Source organism: Lethenteron reissneri, chromosome 31 (assembly GCF_015708825.2).
Source record: "Lethenteron reissneri isolate LAM-NWPU_2019-01 chromosome 31, ASM1570882v1, whole genome shotgun sequence".
NCBI classification, from domain to species: Eukaryota; Metazoa; Chordata; class Hyperoartia; order Petromyzontiformes; family Petromyzontidae; genus Lethenteron; species Lethenteron reissneri.
In genome coordinates this window covers 5,987,918-6,013,600 of record NC_083809.1, presented here as the reverse complement: position 1 = coordinate 6,013,600, position 25,683 = coordinate 5,987,918, and the positions used below count along the sequence as shown (strand labels likewise).

General features: G+C 41.2%; 2 protein-coding genes across 5 annotated transcripts; both read left to right on the top strand.

Moving 5' to 3' along the window:
* The first annotated feature begins 1,371 nt into the window (after positions 1-1,371).
* SSB (small RNA binding exonuclease protection factor La) lies at positions 1,372-10,237 on the top strand. Its single transcript, XM_061563394.1, has 12 exons — positions 1,372-1,557; positions 2,320-2,393; positions 3,044-3,147; positions 3,909-4,080; positions 4,465-4,578; positions 4,681-4,781; positions 5,961-6,060; positions 6,953-7,093; positions 7,853-7,981; positions 8,309-8,525; positions 9,008-9,142; positions 9,674-10,237. Exons 2-12 carry the CDS (start codon positions 2,328-2,330, stop codon positions 9,742-9,744), a joined length of 1,350 nt encoding a protein of 449 aa, XP_061419378.1. The 5' UTR covers positions 1,372-1,557; positions 2,320-2,327; the 3' UTR covers positions 9,745-10,237.
* Positions 10,238-12,812: 2,575 nt separating this feature from the next.
* Positions 12,813-25,515, top strand: LOC133349712 (uncharacterized). Of its 4 annotated transcripts, XM_061563392.1 has the most exons (7): positions 12,813-12,953; positions 16,615-16,775; positions 18,240-19,920; positions 20,886-21,020; positions 21,596-21,776; positions 22,331-22,428; positions 23,135-25,515. In XM_061563392.1, exons 1-7 carry the CDS (start codon positions 12,900-12,902, stop codon positions 23,159-23,161), a joined length of 2,337 nt encoding a protein of 778 aa, XP_061419376.1. In that variant the 5' UTR covers positions 12,813-12,899; the 3' UTR covers positions 23,162-25,515. The 4 variants fall into 4 exon arrangements, 3 of the variants coding, with proteins under 3 accessions (XP_061419376.1, XP_061419375.1, XP_061419377.1); XR_009755978.1 differs by having other exon boundaries at positions 18,240-18,341; positions 22,331-25,514; XM_061563391.1 differs by having other exon boundaries at positions 22,331-25,514.
* Positions 25,516-25,683: the final 168 nt, after the last annotated feature.

The following is a 25,683-nucleotide window of genomic DNA, read 5'->3' as shown; positions in this document are numbered from 1 at the left end:
GAGTCATGCTGGGGGTTTTCTCCTCCACATTTAGAATCAACCACAGGACGTTTAGAGTATTTGGCTGCTATATACATTTCCACGCGGATGATAAGCCACTTCGTCGAACTATCATTATTTGTGATAGCCAGGTCACTTTTGAAAAGGAAAATCTCTAAAGCTCTGTGGGGGCCTTATCTGGTTACAAAAAAGTTAAACAATAGTTAGTCTCACTACCCAATAGAGGGAACTTTAGTCAACCCTTCTAGATATCTGTCAACCCCTGATCAATGCCTACCTTATTGCAGACCAATTCAGACTTTATTGGTCACCTCGTGCCCTTTATAAATCTCAACGTTCATTCTACAAAGTCCCATCACAAGGGAGAAACAAACAATTAGATTTTTGTAGCCCATATTGAAACTGTTGTACGCCATATGGACCTGAAAACTCAATTTCCCTGTGCAAAAATACGGGTGGGTAAACCATATGGGTTGACTCGAGTGGTATTTGGTCTACTACTCCATGCTGGCTGGCCAGACGAATTTCGGAAGACTTTAGACTTCTTGACGATTCGCTTACAAAGGCTGTAACTATACAGAGGTTTTTAGTATGGTCAGAAAGTTATCGAATTCGTCACGTTATGAATATATGCGTCTGTCGTGAGCACTGTTATGCATTTGTGATCGATGTATCGATTAATCGTTACCAACATAACCGCAATAATAAAACAAACTGGACATTTCACACTAATGTATTCAATTCACTGCTGTGTCAAAAGGCCACGAAAAAATTATCGATTATTTAAAAAAACTAATCTATTTCCTATTTTGTGTTAGTTTCATCGCATATTTAAACCTTTTGCAATATACCATGTTGAATAATATATTTGTTTTTATAATTTTTCATCACTTTTTAAATCCTTTATATTAAGTTCACTTGCTTGCTTGCTTGCGCGCTTACGACCGTGCAAATCTTTCGGTCGTTTTTTAACCCACTTCCCGTGATCCAATCAAGCTGACATTTTGCACACATACTCGTTGTGCGTGACAATTTATTTTCGTGAAAAACAATTCCAAAATTTTCCACTTTTTAGGAAAAAAAAATGTCATATTTAATTTAAAATACCAATGTGATAAAAATGAAACTCTTACTCAAGAAAAACAAAAATGAATAATAAAATAAAACCGATGCCACGCATATAAAGGATTTATAGTGAAGAACTTTGTTTTTACGGGTTAATTTTTTTTCAAATGCTTTTTGGTTCATACTGTGTGTAATAATCGATTCACACGTTCGATTTACACGTGAATCGAGAGCGTAGGAATCGAGCTGAGTTTTGGAATCTATTACAATCGATTCACCCGGCTTGCAGAGTTCAAAGTTCACGGTGTCGGCGCATGCGCAGTGTGGCTTCTGCGTCGCTACTTCGTATCGTGGTGGTAGTAGTGGTTGTTTTTGATAATCGCGCGGTTCAACTTGGTCCTTTGTAAAACAAACAAGTCGGTTCACGTTCAAACTTCCGAATATTTAACATTTCTACCTTCGCACACAGCCTACGCGTCGTTCCGCAGAAAGGTGAGAAGTGCGATTTTAAAGGAGACTTTTGTAAGATTGATAATTTCTGTGCAAGGCCACGTGTTTCTGGTGGCTTGCGGCGGCCCTTGCACGTGGGGCGAGAGCTCGGACGCAGTTAAACTTCGGATCGCCTTTGGATTTATAACTCGCAAGGTTCGCTGTCCGACAGCGATTTGTAATACAAATAGTGAAGAAAGTACGTAACGTTATTGCGCTATCGCGTTATTATAGACTGACCTGCTTCAGATCCGCCCTTCCTCGACGGCAACACGTGGGTGGCATCCGCATCATTGTCTTGTTTAAAATTGTGGTTTCGCTATGCGGTATACAGTATATGAGTGTATATTATAGAGTAATTGTTAAATTAGAAGAATATGTTCTGACGTCGCTTCCTCCCCACCTGAGCACGTGGATGGCGTTATGCTGTAGCGTCTAATCTGTACATTTGTGTGTTACTAATCTGTACATTTGTGTGTTACTAATTATAATAGTCCTGTTATAGTAACGACTGTATTTAAGAATCTGTGCTGCTGTCCTGCTTACTTGTCCGACACGCTCTGACCAGCGTCAAGTATGGTCATGCACTTCATAGGCGTTCGCTGTTGTGCTGCTAACACGGCTCTCGAATGTGTACCGCGTGTTGCCCGACTATTCGGACGGCTTGTAAATCAAAACGCATTTATTTTAGGGATGTCGTCCTCGCGAGAGATAATGACATGCTAAACGTGTGCGTCGGTGTAAATTGCTCATCTTCTGCCGCAGCACCCAAGATGGAAGCGAATGGCAGCAGTCAGAAACCCACAGACCTTCAAAAGAAAATCTACACACAGATTGAGGTGATGAGCCTGATTATCACATGAAAGCAATTACTGTATAAGCACAGGTCTATTCTTGACGTCCACACATACATAACATCTGTTTTTAGTTCCTCGGCCGAATGGCTTTCCAGACTAATAGCAAGTACTGTAGATTGTTATTTTAAGCAGTCAAACTCGGGACCAGTTTTGTTATTCTGAGCAGATCGTTTTTTTAAGCTGTCAAAGTCGGGACCAGTTTTGGCCTTCTGAGTCTCGCTCGTCAGCAGAGTAATGCGTGTTCGTGGAGACACGGGGTATAATCTTCCACAACAACGCATGAGTTTCTCGAATTATTTTCAGAAACATTTTTCACAGAAGCTGACATTGTTTAAACGTTAGGGAGTAAATTTTACTAATAGAATTGCTGTCATGAAATTGACATATACAAATGCATTCGAGTATTACCTTTTATATCTATCCCAACACATTTCCATTGAGGGGCAACTCCAGGTTGAACATTTTTCGTTTATTTCATGATGTCCTCTCACATTAGCTTGTGCTCATATTCAATCATTGGAGATTGTTAACAGATAAATAGTTAACGAATAAGCAAGTCCGTCTGTTGTCGTGAATGAACGTCATGACCCTTGTTGCAATGATGTAGGATTCGATTACGTTTCTTGTTGCAGTATTACTTTGGGAACCACAACTTGGTGCGAGACAAATTCATGCAGGAGCAGTTGAAGCTGGATGATGGCTGGATACCACTTGAGACTCTGGTCAAGTTTAACAGGTAACTTCCAACTCAACACTTAATTGTCTATGAATAGTACGGATTACATTCCGCAGAATTAACATCGTTTTTTTCATTCACATGCCAGTTCTACTGAGATCGGGTGATGAAATCGTATTGGATGCAGGTGCTGAGTGGATAGCTACATCGCAGAACCGTGAGAGATGGGTATGGCTTGGAGACACTTATCCAGCAGTTTATTGAGCATAGCTGATTATAGTATGCCAATTGAGGTCCGAACGATGGGCTATCAAGCCAAAAAGCTTTGATTCACAGCCACAGCTAATTAACGTCGGCAGAAAGTGATATCCGGGCTGCTCCTGGACATCACATTCATCAATGCGAACTGACCAGCATTGTGAAGTGTGGTCAAAAAGCCTCCTCAGTGATGTGGCCTGTTTAACGATGGAATCCTTCATAGAGCAATAGAACGAACAGGACCGCATATACTACATAATGGAGATGATATGGGACGAAGGGAACAAACAATATTGTGACATGAATTCTTAAACATGCATGGTGACAATTGATCAAATCTTCGGTAGGATCGATTTGCCACGTAATATTTAATTTTGGAAAAAAGTTACTTTTATATTTATGCAACACTTCTGGTGATGGGTAGTGAAGCATTCGGCAAAAATATCCATAAATCTATTGATTGTTATACATTGTTTGGTTACGTTGATGATTGACGATTGAGATTTGATTGCGGGAATAGATTTTAATTTATTTTCTTCGTCCTTTGTCGTCAATGTGTTGAGGCTCTCCGCCCTGTCGAAGGACTTTGCGGTGATAGCGAGCGCGGTGAAACTGTCGCCCAACGACCTCCTGGTGGTTAGCGAAGACGACACGAAGATCCGTCGTAAGCCAGAGCTGCCCATCCCAGAAGCCAGTGCCTTCAAGGAGTCAATCAAGGGCTCCTCCATCTACGTGGTAACGTATTCACAACTTCTGCAAACCCATTTTGTGCGTCATCGACAAAATTCATACCTACTAATTTTTTAATGTTTGTTTATACATAAATCGATAAAAAAAATGTTTACAGAAGAAGTACAAGGTTAAAGGGTAAATGTACAGCCCTGCAAGTGCTTGCTTGAGCCGCTGCTGTTAGAATGGCCGCGATGAGAGGGAGCTCTAGACAACCACATTTTGATGGAATGTGGCCTACTCTTCCACACTGCCCAGACGTCTTGGTAGAGGTGGGATCGCCCACATTTTACCCCGCCGATGGACTAACTCTGCAGTTGTACCCATTTATGGCCCACCTGCCCACTTTACTCGACGACAAGCTTGTTCATTTTTTGTTTCACTTTGCAGAAAGGGTTTCCCTTGGAAGTTGGTCTGGATGAAATCAAGGAGTGGTTCGAAAACAGAGCGACCAGCAAAGTAGAAAATATTCACCTCAGGAGGAACATGCAGAAGAAATTCAAGGTATGAAAAATGTCTTCGGATCAATTCCAAGTTGTTGTGCAAAAAGTTATCTGTTTGAAAAATTATAACCTTTAACCTGTGCACTTGTGTTTGTGTATTCAGGGATCCGTTTTTGCAGTGTTTGACACCGCGGAAAACGCGCAGAAGTTTGTGGACTTACCTGACCACAAGTACAAGGACCTCGATTTGATTGTTCTAACCAAGTAAGAAAACTACGTGGATGATGCTGTTGCTGCAGTGGTGCACAAGCACAAAACACGCTCGTCAATAATACTGGTCTTAATCTGTACTGCTGTAAAGTTGCACATTGAAACTTACCAAGATAGTTAATAGTGCCTATGAAAAATTAAACGTCATACTTGTCAACCCATACGGTTTACCCGTATTTTTTTTCAAAGGAATTGAGTTTTCAGGTCCATATGTCGTACTGCCATTTCAATACGGGCAACATTTTTGGTCTTTTTGTTTATATTTCTCCCTTGTGATGGGACTTTGTAAGATGAATGTTGAAATGTATAAGGGCACGGGGTGACCAATAAGGTCTGAATTGGTCTGTAATAAGGTAGGCACTGATAAGGGCTTGAGAGGTGTTATTTGCAGATGCTGCTACAAATAATGTACAGCAACATCAACTCGTTATTTGCTATGAAGAACGGCCGTTGCCTGAAATATCACCAAATATATATTTTTGTCAAGGCAGTGTTGTTGATGATCGTGTTGAGCTTTTTGTTAACCAAGTACGGGGGGTAGCTCTTTCTGCTGAATGCTAAGCTTGCTTTGACATTTGTTGTGCGATGTATAGTTGACGATTAATCGAATTGTATCATAAAATAACATTGTACCGTCATTATCGTGGCTCCTATACATTTATTTACCTTTCTTATATCTTGGTAAAATAGTCAAAAGCACTATAATGTAAGTTTACATGAAGTAGCTATTACCCCTTAAATTAGTTGTTTGCAAGATAAATTCCAGAATAATTGACAGCATGTGGTTTATATTACCATTTTAGTAGTGAAATTATTTTATGTAACTACAGCATGTGCATTCACAGCGGTTATAGGTGTCAAAGTTGAAATAATTCAAATATTTATGGCAGGCTTATGTTGAGTGAACTGCAGTTGAAGAACTTGAGTCATCTTTATTTGTGCTGGAAAATACAGCAAAGCAAAAAACACATTGCAGAGAAATTGTGAAATACTATTACAAATTATAGGAAAGGATCATCAGGATGATTGTAACGTTGTGAACATTTCTATTGTATCATGGCATCCTCAACTTGGCACGGACAATGCACAGTACCAAACCTACTCGCGCTAATAGCTGGACTGTATTGCGTTGAAGTTCCTGGCTTGTGTAAATGCTTTGTCGCTCTCTACTAGGGCAGCGTACTTTGCAAAGAAACAGGACGAGAAGAAGGAGATGAAACTGCAAAATAAGCTGTCTAAAGAAAGTGAGACAAAACAAGATGATGAAGAATTTGTAAGTATTGTTAACTTGTCAATGAGTTTTTTTTCAGGAATCACATTGTGTTGCATATCATTTTCCTCCGTTATTGATGTTCCACATTCCTATCAATTGTATTTTTACATTTAGCACTGCTTTGTCAATCCTCTGCTGGATGAGGGCCTCCTCGCCCCACAAGTATGGCTGGGAACGATTCAAATATCACTCGCCACTAATGTTAGCCATGGCCCGGAATCAAACTCGGGTGACTGGGTTCATAGCGCAGTGCGCTAAGCGGTCCACCCCTTGTTTGAAATATTTTTTATTTTTGTCAAATAATATACAAGTTTCGATTTAAAGCTTTCGTGACTGCAGGGATTCATCTTCTTGGTTCTTTCGGTAAACCCACGTAGAAGGGAAGTAATAAAATAATAAAAACATAAAAAAATTCTCACGATGTTTCGGCCACAACGCAAGCAGCCGTCCTCAGGTGATAACCAGGTCTGTCGAGGCGACAGCGTCTGAATGAAACAGCACACGTGCTTGGAGCATATATATAAGCTGGGTTGGAAGGGGGAAAAAGAGTGCCTTGACAAAAGAATATGCATGTCTCTTGATCAGAGTGGGTTTTATAATTTGGAGAATACAGTAAGTAACGCTTATCTTCTTTGGGTCTTTCGGTAAAGTCACATAGAACAATAAAATAATAAATGTTTTTATTCACTTTATTTCTATTATTTTATTGTTCTAATGATGTGACTTTACCGAAAGACCCAAAGAATATTAATTCCTGCAGTCACGAAAGCTTTAAGTCAAGATTTAAAATTGCTATTTGTTGTTGTTGTTGGTCCCTTGCCTTTTCATGCCTGTGTTCAATGATCGATTATCACCCGTGATTCATAATAATAACATCCCTTTGCATTTTCAGAAAAACCTTAATTTCCAGGAAGGCTGCCTGCTCAAGTTTTCGGGCGATTTGGATTCCTTCACAAGCCGCGAGGATATAACGGAAGTTTTCAAAGGCCACGGACAAATCAAGTGGATTGACTTTGCACGTGGAGCCAAGGAGGTATTGGATAGGCTCTAACAATTTGTCAGTTAATCAATTCTTATGATAGATGCGATAAACACAGAGACACCATGATGGATGCATTGTATTGTATGTTTGAGTCGGTTTTGATGCGTGTGTTTAGTTTTTTTTATGCAATAGATTGTATAGATTGAGAAATGCAAAGATCCCCAGTATCGCCTTAAACAGGTTGTTGGGGCAAGTGCTATTACTGAGCAAGTAATTAAGGCTGGCACCCGAGGGGGTGGGTGACCAGCGCCATGACCTGCTGCCTTTGTCTCCCCAGTGCTGATGTTTACACATCGCACCAGGTACTCATTTTAGGCTGTCAACCGTGGGAATGCCCAGGACCAGTTCATATATTCGTCGCTGATGTTGGTCGTGAGCGGGACTAGTTTCGTATTGCAGTGTGATAACCACTAAACTACCGCTCCCCTATGTCAACTCCGATTGGGCCAGGCATGGTGGCACACGCATTGCATTGCTCAATGTTGAAAGCCAGTGTTGGTGGTTCATGCAGACCATATATCATCCTCTACAAATGTATGCATTTAAAAGGTTGATAACTCAGCTTTTTCAAATATTGTACAGTAGTGTATCTTAAGCATACAATAATGTCAAACAACACCTCACTGCTCTGTGAGCAATTTGAATGGGCACTTTGTCTCATGGCCTGGGGTAAAGATAGTATTTTATTTTTTTAAACCAGCTATTGTTTAAATGTTACTCTTTCTTCACCTGCATCGCCTCGTTCCGCAGGGTTTTGTGCGCTTGACTACGGATGCACAAGGGGCACTGGAGCGGGCCTCTGCTGCTCAGCTAGCAGTGGAGAAAAAGGGGGAAACCACAGAAAAGTCCAAGGGAGAGGAACCCAAGACAACAGAGAAGGTGTTGACATTTTTTGTAATTTTTGGTACCTTCCTAACATTTGATTTCATTTATCAAATTTCATGTGCAATATGTAATGCTAAATTCGTGTTTAAATTGTTTTACACATTCATACTTAAGCAGAGTTAGCATTGCAGTACTGTACTGTAATGAACTCATACCCCTTAAACTGTTTGAAGCAGGCCATAATCCAGCAGAGGATTGATCATGGCTGGAAAAGCTCATGAATGTCACTGGCGTCTCTTGGGACCACAGTCACTGCCATCAATCAGGGAGTCCGTGTTGCAGTACTTGAATTAACTCCGGTACCCTTTAAACCCGTTAAAGGAAGAGGCAAAAGACAAGAGCGGTGAAGTGGTGGAGGCGGCGGCGGCGCCCGCAGCTACAGCTGCGCCTGTAGCTACGGCCGCGGTCCCACTGCGGCTGCGTGGACGTGACGTGACGTGGGAGGTGCTGGAGGGAGAGGCGGCGCGTCAGGTGTGGATCCGCCTTCTCAAGGAGCAGCAGGAGACCATGAACAAGCGTCGCGTCACCCGCAGTGGTGGTAAGGGGAGCGCAAGGCCTACGCTTTATCGTTTTGATTACACGTCCGGCATTTTCATAGGACAGTTCTGCATTGGTGGCGAGTCGGCGCCAACATTCCCAAGCTCTGCAATTATATATATTCAGATGTTTTCATTTAATTAATACATGTTTTATGCAGATTGGAGGAAACCGGAACACCTGGAAGATCTTTAATATTTAACTTTTTTCATCTACATTCCACCTCTTAGAAGCCTACTTTCCGTACACTTAATGTTTTATTGGTAGCCGAGTTTTCCAGGATGCCCCCCAAACGACACTTCAAATGCCATTACAAAATCAAGACAAAAGAATCGCGTCTTTTTTTTCCATATCACATCCTTAACTCTTAATCGTAACAATTAATCGGATCGCCAGCAGAGGTGATTAATCAATACATGCTTAATTGTTCATTTTGGCAAATGGATAACGAGAGTCTGACCTGAGATCATTATTTTCCTCCAGGCCGGCGAGGTGGTAACCACGGAGGAAGAGGAGGTGGCGGCAGAGGAGGGCGTGGGGGACGGAGGGACAACAGAGAGTTCCAGGGCAAAAAGACAAAGTTCGAAAGTGACGATGAAGATGGTGATGATGCAGCAGGTAAGAGATGATTAATTATCCCATGTATGAATGTATGTTTCGCACTATCCATAGCCAACCGTGACAAGTAAGTTGCCTTTGTATTGTATGAAGAGTGGTTTGACCAATGTATCATTTTTAATTCTTCCAACTCACGTATTGATGAGATTAAAAGTATTATTAATGTACTGGCTCTCATCGTCTCTGTAAAATGGGGTCTCAACGCTCGTAAGTCGGGTTGCTGTTATGGACTTACCCTTTAGAAAATCGGACAAATTGACACTAAGGCTTGTCCAAGACATGGCGATAAAAACCCAGCGCTAAAATAATTAACCTTGCCTGCCAAGGCAGTGACATGAAATTACATCATTCAATTTCATGTCCTGTCATGACATGTGACAGTTCTTTATGTTCCTTGTTTCATACCGTGATCGCGAATTTAAATACTTCCGATGGATAAATGCTTGCAAGGAAAGTGTTGCAGAATCCTTGCAGGGCGCATGTTTTTTCTTTCGTGAATTTTTTTTTCCATTGGCCACTCGTATTCCGCAGAGTCGAAGAAGAGACCCTTGGAAAGTGAACCGACTTCGGAGCCGAAAGCAAAGCAAGCAAAGACCGAATAAAGGAAGTTGCTCTTTCAGCTGTTTAACCATCACATCTACTGTCTTCTAAATGTATCCCGTTGCATTTTGAGTTAAGGCATGGTATGTATATTTAAAATTGGTTTTAAATGGTCCACATTCCGTAAATTAAGAGAATGTTAATCACATGTTAGAATTTCTAGAGCAAACAAACGTTTGAGTTTCATTTGTTTTGTGTTTTTTCTGCAAGACGCTGAAATGATCAGGCTTTTTCAGAACCTAAGTTTTAATTTGCATTACTTTGTTACAAAATTATTGTTTTAGAAGATTTCATTGAAATGTTATTTAAGAAGTGTCCATCAAGCTAATGGTTCTTGTGTTGGTTGAAAGGTGGAAAATCTAAAAAACGTAATCACTTTGAGCGAAAAACTCGCTTAAGTCAATGACGCGTACTGCTGTCAAACACAAATCTGTAAAATGTGCTGTTCACATTGCTTTGAACATGATACAATAAAAGTTAGCCTTTTTTTCTGAACATCTGTATCAATATGCATGTTGTATCGTGTTTAGTTGTGTGAGGAGGACCTCCGTCTGATCACAAGTCCCCTGGCGTTTGGTAGAGCTAGAAGATTGGCGACCATTCCCGTTATCCAACGACCCCTGAGGAATAAACGTCGTGTATGGAGTCCGTTGAAGGACTGAAGAATGAAGGAATACAATAGGAGTCACCGATGCTGTTGCCAAAGCAAAATAAATAAACTCGATGGACAGAGCGCGTCATGGAAACAGCCGACGAAAGATGACTGACAAAATTGACTCGCTATGTAGTGGATACTCGAAAGTTGGCTAAAGAAGCAGTGGAAGACAGATGTCAGCGTGACAATCGAGAGTTTAGAGGCCATTGCTGGGAAAAAGATAGGAAATTAAGGATTGTAAGAATATTGAGGGGAGGGAAAACTTCCCACTGCTGGCCTTTGCCCAAGTGGGAAATTTGGCCTTTGCCCAACAGTGGGAAGTTTGACGCTGTCAATGTGACAAGGATCAAACAAGAAAAGTATTGGAATCAGAATGTTTATACTGGAGGAATCCGATGAGCTATGAAGCTCTTTTTCACAGATGTCCAGTAGGGGCAGGTCAGAACATTATAGCAAACATACAAAAACACGACAAAGAGGTGCAAGGTCCAGAAAAGGTAAGCAAATGATGAAGCGTCTTATTATTTTACCAGGTAAAGCCAATTAAGCTATTCGCTTTTTCAGAAGCGACCTGTTCGTGTCACTTGACGCATGCTTACTTGCACGTGTCACGTGTCAATCCGCTGCTGGATGAGAACCTACATTGTACGGCTCCAGAGGGTTGTTTGAATATATGGTACATTACTCATCAGTGCTGGTTGGTGAATGGAGAACGTTGGAAGTACGGTGCAATCGATTTTGCTGAACTGCCCTGTGCTGTCAACTACATCGCTTTACAGCAGCCTCTCACAAATCTGCTTGGTGTTCATCCCAACCACTATCCAGACTCAACTTTGCTTGGCTCGAGGGATCGGGTGCATGCGGAGTTGTTTGGTCATCTGCTTTTATGCAAGGTTTTACAGCTTCCGAACTGCAATTCGAATTCGTCACGAGGTACTGCAGTGGAACTCTGTAACAAAGGAGCCAGATCCTGTCACGTGGAGAACAGGCGCGTGAAGGACATGGTGCGTCCTTATCCTTCAGGCTTGTGATGATGCATCGATTTATCTAAATTGTGCGTTCGCGAATTAATAAACATTCAAGGTTTGTGGCGCAGTGGCTAGCATACTGCCCGGTGAACCCAGCGACCTGCGTTCTCGTCCCCAACTCAATCGCTGGTGAGCGCTGCGATGTCGATGATGGGTGGTTGGCAACATCCGGAGTGGAGACCAGGGCGGTGCAATGGTTCGCATCCTGGCTGGGTATGAAAACACTCATCGGCAAGTGTTATCTGAACCGGGTATGCCACCTTCACCCCTGCACTCGCCAACGTGGAGAAGTATGGTCAAACAACCACCATGACTGACTTGGCATGGGATGGGGCTTAATCCAGCCGTGGATTCAAAGAAGAGCTGGACTTGGTCTTGTTACATTGAGACCAACGGAACGGATAATCGAACTGAACAAACAAGGCCGAAAAAGCGAGCAACAATACAGATTAATCGTGAAATGACTTTCACCTTCCCATCCCCTCCATGCCCACCGAACATTTTGGCCAGACCCCTCTCAAGATCTCCCATCTTACTCCCCTTCCATCTCTCTCCCACTCCCATCCCACTCCCCTCTCAAGATCTCCCATCTCACTCCCCTTCCATCTCACTCCCACTCATCTCCCATCCCACTCCCCTCCCATCTCCCAATCCTCTCCCATCTCCCATCCCACTTCCCTCCCATCTCACTCCCACTCATCTCCCATCCCACTCCCATCTCCCAATCCTCTCCCATCTCACTCCCACTTCCCTCCCATCTCACTCCCACTCCCATCTCACTCCCACTCATCTCCCATCCCACTCCCCTCCCATCTCCCAATCCTCTCCCATCTCCCATCCCACTTCCCTCCCATCTCACTCCCACTCCCCTCTCACTCCCCTCCCATCTACGACTTCTTCACTCGCACCGCAGCACCAAACCCTTCTCACCCATCACCACTCCCCTCCACTTCCTTCTCCTGCTTCCCAACCTCACCCCCGCCTCTCAATCCCCCTCCAGCCCCTCCCCTCAATCCCCACGAGCCCCTCCCCTCACTTTCCTTCTCCCACTTCCCATCCTCACCCCCCGCCCCTCAATCCCCCCCCAGCCCCTCCCCTCACTTGCCTTCTCCCGCCTCCCATCTTCACCCCCACCCTTAACTTCACCCCCCCTTACCCCGCCCCTCACCCCCCTACCCCGCCCCTCACCCACCTTACCCCGCCCCTCACCCCCCTACCCCGCCCCTCACCCACCTTACCCCGCCCCTCACCCCCCTACCCCGCCCCTCACCCACCTTACCCCGCCCCTCATCCCCCTTACCCCGCCCCTCATCCCCCTTACCCCGCCCCTCACCCCCCTACCCCGCCCCTCGCCCAGGTCTCGCGCCCCCTGCAGGTGACGGTTGGGGCCGCGCTTTTCCCCCCTCAGAAAACAACAAGAAGCGACAACAACAAAAACACTAAAACACAAACATTTAGAATCACACAGCTCACGATGTTTGTGAATTCATGTCCCGAGCACGAGGGAGGTGACGCGGATAAGTTTAAGGTAAATTCGGGTTGTTACTAAGGCCGGAGAGAGAGAGATACCCGTTGTGTTGTGTATAGAATGCGCGTATCGAGTCGTTCGCATTACAAAGTGAAGTTTTTACGCTTTAAGCTATCAGAATTGTATAGACAAGTGTGGTGTAATGTTATTGGATTCAATTGACCTTCTTGTAAGTGTGGGTACCAATTCATCTGTACATAAATAAAGTTACGTAAATAACGGCATTGCATCACATTGTTTTAAAGCGGTAATACAACATTATGCAATAACATTCGTTAAAATATTCTGTTTCCATGATGTAATACTACAACCATTAACATAAGACATCTAAGTAAACAAAAACAAAGTATTTAGCCAAACGGAGGTTAAAATTTTCGCACAAATTCCTCACCGGCCGTGGTCTATCCACTGCTGAATGACGGCCTCAGAGGGGAGCTCATCAAAGTCGCTCGTCCCTTTACACAACTTGCCTCTTTGTTTATTGTTTATTATTACTGTACACGCTTTTATTTAACTCACTCTGTTGTTGTTGTGTTGTCGTTGTTTTGTTGTTGTTGTCGTATCCTCAAATCTTGTAACTCAGTTTTAACTCACTTCCCAATGTGACGTCGAATGCAAACTAGGTCATACTGATGACAAGACTATATTCTATCAAAAAATAAACAATGTTAAACTATCTTTTTACACGCTTTCTATGAACTCACTCTGTTGTTGTTGTATCCTCAATTTTTGTCACTCAATTTTAACCCACTTCTTTCGCACCGTACGTAGCCAGCCGTGCTAATAGGGTGCAGTGTTGAGTCTATGGGTAGTGTTGAGTCTATGGGCAGTGTTGAGTCTATGGGTAGTGTTGAGTCTATGGGCAGTGTTGAGTCTATGGGTAGTGTTGAGTCTATGGGCAGTGTTGAGTCTATGGGCAGTGTTGAGTCTATGGGCAGTGTTGAGTCTATGGGTAGTGTTGAGTCTATGGGTAGTGTTGAGTCTATGGGTAGTGTTGAGTCTATGGGCAGTGTTGAGTCTATGGGTAGTGTTGAGTCTATGGGCAGTGTTGAGTCTATGGGTAGTGTTGAGTCTATGGGCAGTGTTGAGTCTATGGGTAGTGTTGAGTCTATGGATAGTGTTGAGTCTGGGCAGTGTTGAGTCTATGGGTAGTGTTAGTCTATGGGCAGTGTTGAGTCTATGTGCAGTGTTGAGTCTATGGGTAGTGTTGAGTCTATGGGTAGTGTTGAGTCTATGGGTAGTGTTGAGTCTATGGGTAGTGTTGAGTCTATGGGTAGTGTTGAGTCTATGGGTAGTGTTGAGTCTATGGGCAGTGTTGAGTCTATGGGTAGTGTTGGTCTATGGGCAGTGTTGAGTCTATGGGTAGTGTTGAGTCTATGGGCAGTGTTGAGTCTATGGGTAGTGTTGAGTCTATGGGCAGTGTTGAGTCTATGGGTAGTGTTGAGTCTATGGGGCAGTGTTGAGTCTATGGGCAGTGTTAGTCTATGGGCAGTGTTGGTCTATGGGCAGTGTTGAGTCTATGGGTAGTGTTGAGTCTATGGGCAGTGTTGAGTCTATGGGGCAGTGTTGAGTCTATGGGTAGTGTTAGTCTATGGGAAGTGTTGAGTCTATGGGCAGTGTTGAGTCTATGGGCAGTGTTGAGTCTATGGGCAGTGTTGAGTCTATGGGCAGTGTTGAGTCTATGGGTAGTGTTGAGTCTATGGGTAGTGTTGAGTCTATGGGTAGTGTTGAGTCTATGGGTAGTGTTGAGTCTATGGGCAGTGTTGAGTCTATGGGTAGTGTTGAGTCTATGGGCAGTGTTGAGTCTATGGGTAGTGTTGAGTCTATGGGTAGTGTTGAGTCTATGGGCAGTGTTGAGTCTATGGGTAGTGTTGAGTCTATGGGTAGTGTTGAGTCTATGGGCAGTGTTGAGTCTATGGGTAGTGTTGAGTCTATGGGCAGTGTTGAGTCTATGGGTAGTGTTGAGTCTATGGATAGTGTTGAGTCTGGGCAGTGTTGAGTCTATGGGTAGTGTTAGTCTATGGGCAGTGTTGAGTCTATGTGCAGTGTTGAGTCTATGGGTAGTGTTGAGTCTATGGGTAGTGTTGAGTCTATGGGTAGTGTTGAGTCTATGGGCAGTGTTGAGTCTATGGGCAGTGTTGAGTCTATGGGTAGTGTTGAGTCTATGGGCAGTGTTGAGTATATGGGTAGTGTTGAGTCTATGGGTAGTGTTGAGTCTATGGGGCAGTGTTGAGTCTATGGGCAGTGTTAGTCTATGGGCAGTGTTGGTCTATGGGCAGTGTTGAGTCTATGGGTAGTGTTGAGTCTATGGGCAGTGTTGAGTCTATGGGGCAGTGTTGAGTCTATGGGTAGTGTTAGTCTATGGGCAGTGTTGAGTCTATGGGCAGTGTTGAGTCTATGGGCAGTGTTGAGTCTATGGGCAGTGTTGAGTCTATGGGGTAGTGTTGAGTCTATGGGTAGTGTTGAGTCTATGGGCAGTGTTAGTCTATGGGTAGTGTTAGTCTATGGGTAGTGTTGAGTCTATGGGTAGTGTTGAGTCTATGGGTAGTGTTGAGTCTATGGGCAGTGTTGAGTCTATGGGTAGTGTTGAGTCTATGGGCAGTGTTGAGTATATGGGTAGTGTTGAGTCTATGGGTAGTGTTGAGTCTATGGGTAGTGTTGAGTCTATGGGCAGTGTTAGTCTATGGGTAGTGTTGAGTCTATGGGGCAGTGTTGAGTCTATGGGTAGTGTTGAGTCTATGGGGCAGTGTTGAGTCTATGGGGCAGTGTTGAGTCTATGGGGCAGTGTTGAGTCTATGGGGCAGTGTTGAGTCTATGGGGTAGTGTTGAGTCAATGGGCAGTGTTAGTCTATGGGCAGTGTTGAGTCTATGGGTAGTGTTAGTCTATGGGCAGTATGTATGTTAAACTTCTTTCGCACCGTACGTAGCCAAACGTACTAATCGGAGGTGCAGGGGCAACAAACTTAAGTGCAACAAATGTTGCATGTTCGCATTCATTTCACATTTTCAAAATATAATATTGGGCAGGCCATTCTATGCATGTTTTTGTTTCAGCAGTTATCGTTATCAGTGTGTAATTGTAGCCCTCTAAATTCTATCTTGCATCATAAGATGCTGGACATCATAAGATGCTGGACATCATAAGATGCTGCACATCTGTGCAAAAGAGCTTCATAGCTCAACGGATTTCTCCAAGATAAATAACGATTCTGATTATGAAGTATAATTCAGTATACTGTTGTATTCCTCTACAAATGTAGTTGTTTGGAGAAAAATATAAGGACATGTGAATATCTGTCCCGTGTATGGTTCCACAATTTCCCTCAGTTTGTCATTTTATACAGTACAGTACGAGAGAAACATAGCTTCATGTATTTCATGCAAATTACCACGTATTCTTATTAATAATTCAAAGAACAAGTATTAGAGAGAGAAAACATTACTGTAAAATCCGTTTTTACAAAGTTACTTTCAAAATGCTCTCATATGACCAATCCTGATTTTAGGTAGTATTTGCAATTCTATGGGATTGGGGGGGGGGGGTCATAAAGATACTAACAAAACAGCTTACACCAAATTTATATTTGTGTTTATTTTATACCATCATGTACCTTTGTTTGAATATTTTGTTTGTCAAATTTGCATGATCTCCTTTTGACAGATGAAAACATCGTCATATGAAGGGAATGGTTCTTCCACGATCTACTCTCCTTCATATAGCCCTCAAAACCAGAGTTCAAGAAGCACATTCACCAGCTCTTGGTCAGAGAGTGAGGATAATGCTATATCAGTTGTAGAACCATCAGCAGCTGATAAACTCAGGTTTGCTATGAAGCAAGTTGTCCTATTAACTTTACGTTGGTTAAAAAAAAAACCTTTGTAGAGATGTACTGTTTATAAACACAATTCTCTATTTTCTTTCCCACTGAGAATAACATACTCTTAGGTTTTTTCGGTAAAGTCACGTAGGTAAAAGTAAATAAATAATAAAATATTAAAATCAATAAAATAATAAATCACGACGTTTCGGGCGCAACACAAGCGCCCGTCATCAGGTGGGACAACCACAGCACGAAACAAATGCTGAAGTGGGAAAAAGAGCTGCTGTAACAAGGGGCTATATAGGTAAGAGACGGGGGGAGGAGCCAGGGAGGAGAGGAGGGGGGAAGTGGGCGGGGCTGGGAGTGGGAGGAGGAAGACACTGGAGATGCGCATATGAAGGAGGCTTTTGGCTGAGTTTAGGGGGGGTTTGGATGAGTTTAGGGGGGTGGGTTGGCTGAGATTAGGGGGGTTTTTGGATGATATGCGCATCTCCAGTGTCTTCCTCCTCCCACTCCCAGCCCCGCCCACTCCCCCCCCTCCTCTATCTATCCTCCTTGGCTCCTCCCCCCTCTCTACACCTATATAGCCCCTTGTTACAGCAGCTCTTTTGCCCACTTCAGCATTTGTTTCGTGCTGTGGTTGTCCCACCTGATGACGGACGCTTGTGTTGCGCCCGAAACGTCGTGATTTATAATTGTATTTCTATCATTATTTTATTCTTTATTTGTTTATCCCTACGTGACTTTACCGAAAAAAACCTAAGAGTATGAATCCTTGCTGTCACGAAAGCTTTAAATCTAGAATGAGAATAACATGTTTAACATGTTTCATGTTATCCCATATTCGGAATGATTTTACATTAATCATGACCCTGTATAATACTGAACCCAAGATTTATCGTGGTTTTAGTCAAAACAGAATACGTGTTATTTCATAGTAACATTTTTAAAAAGACATTTTCTGCGAGAAAACGAAATCTTAATTTCATGTTATGAATGAATAACAATTGTGTGAGAGATAGGTTGGCCTCAGAATTGTTTTTAAAAATGTCAGGTACCTTTGACATGGATGAATGTAATCTTAAACGTCCCATTAAACGTGGGTAGATTTATGCACATGAAGTACAATAATAATTATTGTACTCGGAAAGTCTGCATCTTTTCCATTATATAACATTTTCCTATGTGTTTTTTTTCACCCCGGGCCACACTGAGGTAATACAATAAGCAGGGTTACTGATGTTATGTGTATCGTTTCCAACCTCTTCGATGAGAGCAATGATGCAAACTGCGTTTCTTGTGAAAAGTATGATCTTTACAGTCATATTATGTCCTGAAATATTAAAGAATATATTTTTTGTTATTCAATGTTTTATTCCAATGTAAAGTAAAATAGTTTTTTCATGTTGTATTGTAATTTCAAATTATAATTTAATTACATACATTTTGCTTTGTGTCTTTCCAGGTCGATCTGGTCTATGCCAAGCCATATAACAACAGATACAACGAAATCCAATAATGGATTTTGTAAGATTCAAGAAGAGATGTACCACAGAAATCAAAACAAGTATGCATTGAATACAGATCTGAATCAGGGCATTGAGACACCAACCAACTGGATGCCATTTTGGCAGAATAAAAAGTTACAGGAATTGCAAAAAAATTACACCTCAAATGAACCCCTGACACCCTTTAGCAAATTTTCTATCTCAAACTACAACAATGTAGAACATCCCGATGAAGCCAAAAACACATCTTTAACATGGGAATTTAATGGTGACAATAGAAAAGATAACGATAGTTGTTCTGCCCCTATTAGTAATGGAAGTACATGGATAAATGACCCGCATTTGAATACATTGGAAAATAATTGGCCACAAGGAGATGATTTTACAGATTTGTCATTTCAAAATCCAAATATACAAGAAAACAAAGAAGAACTTGGTAAAGGAGTGTACATTTCAAATAGTGCAACACTGCTGGATCAGTCTCTATCTCTGAAGAAATCAAATAATTATGGTCACTTTAATTCAAATGGTGAATGTGTTGCAAATGCGTTTGATGTGTTTGGACAGCAACCTGAAAATGAGGAATTCAATCAGGTAGTTGGTGGCAAATACCGAGATGCTGACGATTCCAGCTATTGTAAATCCCTAGAAATCGGTTGTCCAGACTGTCACAATAAAAGTGAGGCTCAGGCTACAATAGAACATTCGTGCCAACAATTAGATAATGAAGTAAATGAAATCAGGAAAGCAACAGATGTTTCTCAGGCAAACCTCCAACATCATTTGGGTCAATCATTGTTTGGACAAGCTTCCATGAACCTTGACGAAAATTACTCATTGGATCAAGAAGTGTTGACTTCAGATATCTGTGAATCCATGCAGACCAAACATAGAAACGTTCAGCCATCTTCTTCAGTATCGATGGCCCAATTGAGATCCAGTGGCCCCTCTATTTCAGTTAAACAGGAACATGATTCTTATCTGTACCCGGAGATTACAAATAAGGCAACCTTTCAGAGTTCAGAAGGTACAAAAACACAAGTGGAGCATATGGACTCCACGCTTCAAAACCATGTAAACAATAATGTATATGGTCAGTCTAGATTTTTGCCCCAGCAACAAGGGGTACGGAGACTTCCTGTGCCTGGTGACTACTCAAACTGTACTTATAACCCGATTTCATCTCTTATGTACTCAAAAAATATTGAGGTACCACCTCAATTGTACAACCATGGAAATCCCATTGGTTATTTCACTGCCGAAAACTGTGGACCACTGGACCTTATGACTGACCAAAATCCAATAAATCAAGTATCTCACATACCATTCCCTCAACCACAGCTCATGAGAGGTTACCATCACAGTCTCGCACCAATGAGATCTCCGTTTTTGTCACAACCTCAACGAATCAGACTCGATCCGCACAATCCACTTTCCTATACCGATTCACACCCCTGCAATCAATACTTTACATCAAATCAATATGTAATCCCAAGAATGGCACCTTCTGGATATGGTGTGCCAGTGTTTGTGCCACCCCACCAGACAAAGAATGTGGTTGCCCCATCCTTGCAGCTGCACCTCTGGCTAGAGGCCTGCTATGAGCAGTGGAGAGCTTTGGAAAAGGAGAGAAAAAAGGTTTTCTGTCATAAACACATTCTATCACGGTGCATTACTTCCATGACACGAAAGCACATTTTAGCCAACAGATTTAGAGTTGGTGGTAATAAGGATTTGTATTTTATAAGGTGCTTAAATGCCTCAGGAAATTTAAGTCGTCCATCACATCTCACCTCATCCATTTCAATATCCTGATGGAGGCTATCTAATAGACCCCCAAGTGGTAGCTGTCAATGTGCGGAAACGACAAACGGTGTTAGACCAGAGGACGCCAAAAGGCATTTTGGCGTCCTCTGGTCTAACACCGTTTGAGACGAGGCTCAAAAGAAAGCTGTCTCTGGTGTGGATCAATCAGTTTCAAGGACAATGCATATACTATCCGAGTATTTTTTTTTGCATTCTGACCACAAGCATTGTGCTTAATGCAGACGTGATTCCTTGTTAAAGGTTTCAGTTTGGTGTTTTAACATCTTAACACCTGTTTTGTTGCCATAAAAAAGGGGAAAACTCTATTATCATATGTTGGTACTGGCAAAGGAGGTCCCATGATGAGACTATATCCATTTTACAATGAAGATTTGACACTAAATGTATGATAGGACTACTTAAATACCCAGGATATCCTAATAGCAAGCTTACAATAATACCAAACTCTGCCATAATTGATGTTAAGGATTTAGTACTGAAATTTGGAGAGTACAGTAGTTACAATGTTTACAATTTTCCTGTGTGATTGGTTTTATGATTCGATACTTCTGGTTGGTTGCAATAGAGTGTTTTCAGACTTGGATATAAATAGGCATTGTAGAAAAAGTTACAATATACTGTTAAATATTTGGTCAATACAAATGGTATACATTACTGTACATGTAAACGTATGTGTTTGGCACGTGTTCTCCTTGGCAGGGCTGGCAGACCAAATCAATTTAATTTAAATAAACAAAACATGTGGTGTGTCACTAATCTTTTTATGGTACTTTTAGGCCGAATTGGAGTTGGCACAGTGCTATTCTAATCGGAGTATGGCTAGCACTGTTGGATACTCTGGGCCACGACTTCCATTTAATCCATCTCGTGTCGACAGACTTATTGTGGACCAGTTGAAAGAGCAAGGAAAGGTCTGTCTTTGCATGTAATACGTTGTGTAATTGCATGCAGCTTAAAGAAAAGGCAATATAAAAAACAAATAGCTCTTTTCTTGCAAATGAAACTTTGTTTACGTGATAGAACGTAAGATGTATGTATATTGAAACATGAAAGAGTAGGCCAAATAAGAGGGGGCTATCTGGGTATATATCCCTTGAGACGGTCTCTAGTTGAGGCCCATCCACCAACAGTGGCATGTGCAAGTATGTTTACATTTTGTGTATGAAAACATGGAAGTTGTGTCAGAGTGAGGTCACTGTGTGCTTGGCTGTAAATTTACAGGTTTCTTTATACTCATTTAAGAAACTAGAAATGAATATTGGAAAACTAGCTGTTTGAAAATGTTTGTTCAATTATTTTGTCCTGTAATTTTTATTTTAAAATTAAAACGATTTACCCTTTAACTGGAATTCAGGCAAATTTTAGTGGACTACCGTTGACAGTTATCGATTGTCCATAGAAACTCGGTATACAGTAGAAACATATTGGGGTGAAACTTGATGAAGATAGAATCAGCATATTAAATCATATGTATATTATATTCCAGGTGGTGGCCCTGCTGAGCAAGATGGAGCGTTTACGCAGCACCCCGCTGCATGCCAATATCTCCACAGCATTAGACAGGCATCTGGAAGCCATTCATAGCTTACACACCGTCCGTAAGGTTGAGATGTCCAACATTGCCTGCAGAAACAGGCAGACTCCACCACCGTGCAATGAGCAAAGAGGTGACATTATTGACCACACAATCATGATAAGTTGCTGCACATGTCCGATGGCCAATATATGAATTGAAAAGTTTAAGTAAAGAGGCACCTTTCACTTGTTTACCATGTCTATTCATGTACAGAGACATTCTTTCCTCAACTTATATCAAGTGGGTGACCAATGAATAGACTATCCCCCATCATAGGAATATTACGTTTTCATCACTGGATTAGGGCTGTAAACAGGGGAATGGGCAGTGCCCACAATTAGGGTGATGGCGGATTTACTGACACATTTCTATTTAAGCAATCTAACCCAAAAACAACCTCTTATGGATATTAGTCGCGGAAGCCTACGTGTTAAACAGTAAATGTCATACTCAAATTGTAAATGTTGTGGATCCAACACAGTGTGCTGAAGTAGTAACTAATTGGCACGTTTTGCTGACGTGACAACCCTTATTAATTGGCTGTGTCGTGTAGTGTCGGGTTTAACGACTCATTTATATTAAGCGATCTAACCCAAAATAACCTTTATTATAAGTGAGTAAATGTCTTTTGACACTTTTTTTCAGACATCGTTGCTATTGCCTCCTCACTGGGCGAACTATACCAGACCACACGGCGAGCACGCACAGCATTCTGGAGTGCTTTGCAAATGACACTGCCCAAGGTACACAAGACATGCCCTGATATGTGGAATGGTGTTATTTCCACTGCTCCTGCAATAACTGATGTGTTAGTTAAGTGACACAGGAATGGAAAAACACCAGCGTGTGTATTTCAAATATGAAAATGTTATTCAAGCAATTACAATAATTAAAAGTAGAATTCTCCGAAAAAAAGTACTGAAAAATAAATAACCAATTCATGTTAGAATGTATGCACTAATCAAACGAAACTAATTATTGTATTTGGAAAAGTAACGTGACGTTATGAGACTAAATTTTTGGGAAATATATTAATAACAAGCAGTTATGGTTACAATTGATGTCCCCAGCCATGCGTAATTCGGTTACTGCTTGCATTTTATTTTTCATTCATATGAATATGCAGCATTCATAATCATTGGCCATAATCCACTGCTGGATTACAGCCTTCCCAAGCCATCGCCATCTCCCGCGGTCCACCAATGTAACAATCTGTCTAGCACCTGTAAACGAGCTAATATAATTGCCCTACATCCACACGGTGGTACTCTGAAATGGCTTATAAATTATAAAATGTATGGAATAGATAGTTGCTATACAGTGGTGTAGAGGCAATGTTGTTACTGCGATATACAAGAATCGTTTTACAGCCACATTGCTAATATACATTGTTTCTTGCCATACATTAATGCATTTAATTTGTATTCATGTCGTCCCATTATATTCTAGATAAAAAGACTTGATTTAGTAATTTAAATATTTCAAAGCCTTTTGTTAATCCACTGTTGATGGTATCGTTATGGGGGGGGAGGGTTGGAGCACCTTACTTCACCATGCTGGTCGGTGCGGAAGGAGGCCTCTGGAAGTGGTTTACATATCATTCACCACGGATGTTACCCATGGCCATACATTAAACTCAGGCTGCTGAAATCATAGTGCTGCACACTAACCACTGCACTGCATTGTGACATATACTGTACGCTCGATTTTATTGCTACATTTTTTTTGTTACATTTAAAATGTTCTACAAGGTGCCAGTTTGACTTGCAATTGATTTTATATATGTGGTCAAACTGAGGGTATGTTGATGAAATGATAACATATACAGCTTTACAAAAAAAAACAGACATGGCAACATTTATTCTGCTTTGGAAAAGGTTAAATGTGTCTGCCGTTAATACAATCCTGCAAGATGCTTATCATTGCAAGAATGTGACCTTAAGCTAAAAACCAAGCGAAGGTGCTGTGATTCACATTACTGGAATTAAACATGTTAGATATTTTTAGCTAAATGTTTTAATTTTTTGCCTTTCTCAATCCAGCAATGGATCAACACTTTCCCACTCCCATCTGAGTCATGGTTTTTGTTCAACTTAACCATGCTGGAAATTGTTGGGATAGTGAATGGGTGGTGGGCAGAACTGATTTTGATATATCTTCTCAAGGATGTTAGTTATGGCTGTGAATCGAATTCGGGACATCGGGTTCATAGTGCAACACCGTTCCACCCCTATAACTTAGTACCTTCCTGATAAAGAGCAGATCACTAGAAATATGGAAACTTTGAATAGTAATGGCTTTCGGGAAGATGCCCATAGTTCCATCTCAAGATTGATTTCCCATGAGTCAATTTAATTAAAATAATAATCATTATCTTACTTGTATCTATTGATTAATGACATATGTAACATGTCCAGTCTTTAAGGCATGCACTTATGTTCCTAAATTAGATGATATATCATCACAGAACTGTCAATAATTGGCTTGTCATGCCACCTCATTAGTTTGTAATGTCAATAAATAACCCGATACTGATATATGTTGAGACGTATGTTTGGCATGTTGTTTTTGATCATTTTTCTGTACCATTAACCAGCTAAGACACCCAACAGGACACATTTCTCACAGATTCCATATTGTATGTGTAATGTTTAAGGGAACTGATAGGCTACTTATTTGAGATGCCCAGGGAATGTCCATCCACCCATGTGAGGACATTTCAGATGCTTCCATGAAAACTATCGCGATCAAACATACTACACAGCTTGGCAATACCAATGCCCAGATCTGTAATAGTATTTAAGAAAGATTGACTGTGTACCTCCACAATCATGCATATGCATTAGAATGTAATTGCATAAATGTAAACCTGTAGCAATAACATGCGGAAATGTGTACGTGCATATACGTGATTATGTGCATATATTACTTTGTAGTGGAATCCCCAAACAAAATTGAGGCTCCCTTAATGAGCAGTCTTGTCAGCTTGTATTTGAGAATTTCTGTGGCCAATTCTACAAAAAGCTTTGATTTTCCAACATAAAAAATGTGTTATTAAAATGCCTCAAATGTTACCACAATAATTGTTGGTATTAGTATGCAAATAAAGAATGAAAAAAAAATCACTAAATGAATTAAATTGTATTATAAAAGAAAATAACAGAATATAAGTGTAGGGAAAATGGCCTTTAAGAGCATACATGCTGTTTTTTGTCGGGCTATTTTCTGACATTTTAGCCTATGTTTCATGTTTCAGGCAGCGTTAAGATAGTTGTAAGGTGTTTTCAATATGTGCAATAATTGTGATGTTAATGTAATGGACACATTGTGTGCAACTGAATGGGCCATTTCCGAATGAAAATACAGTATAGAGAATGTTATTTTAGTGGGATATCTCTAAATGGATTGTTCAGGACTGGGAGCCCCTTGAGAAAAAAAGAGCCTGCTCATAATTATGCATGAGAATGCAAATATCAGTGTATCACAATATGAACACCCTGATCTTTAATGAAATACTACACCTCCGATTAGTACGGTTGGCTATGTACCAATAGTTTTAACTATTATGCCATTTTAGGCATGAGAAAAATGTGGAGAAATTGTTGAAATATGAGTTATATTGAGCAGCATTCTAATATTGAAAAAAGCTGCACTATTACTTTATAAAAAAATGTTTTTATGATTATGATATTTGTTGATTTGTGGTGTTTATTAAACGTTTTAACCCACTTCAGTCAAAACTGAACATTTGAATCGACTAAGCATGAGTTTTATGTATTTAAATTTTATTGTTTCATTGCCAATGTTATGCTTGAAAATAAAGTTCTCATTATATTATTAGTTTACTTCATTCTTCATTCACATGGTCATACTTTACTAATGTATGTGACCATAATCAATGTCTTAATTATTACATGCTTAGCCTTCTTCCCAACACGAGGTTATTGTGTAGTAGAGCTACAATATATTAAGTTGAGATGTGTTGTCATCGTCATAAT

Coding starts and splice junctions, on each gene's coding strand:
- SSB (XM_061563394.1), top strand. CDS start 2,328: ATGGAAGCGAATGGCAGCAGTCAGAAACCCACAGACCTTCAAAAGAAA. Junction 4,081..4,464: donor AGGGCTCCTCCATCTACGTG/GTAACGTATTCA, acceptor TTCACTTTGCAG/AAAGGGTTTCCCTTGGAAGT. Junction 6,061..6,952: donor AACAAGATGATGAAGAATTT/GTAAGTATTGTT, acceptor TTGCATTTTCAG/AAAAACCTTAATTTCCAGGA.
- LOC133349712 (XM_061563391.1), top strand. CDS start 12,900: ATGTTTGTGAATTCATGTCCCGAGCACGAGGGAGGTGACGCGGATAAG. Junction 12,954..16,614: donor GTGACGCGGATAAGTTTAAG/GTAAATTCGGGT, acceptor TCCTTTTGACAG/ATGAAAACATCGTCATATGA. Junction 19,921..20,885: donor TGGAAAAGGAGAGAAAAAAG/GTTTTCTGTCAT, acceptor TGGTACTTTTAG/GCCGAATTGGAGTTGGCACA.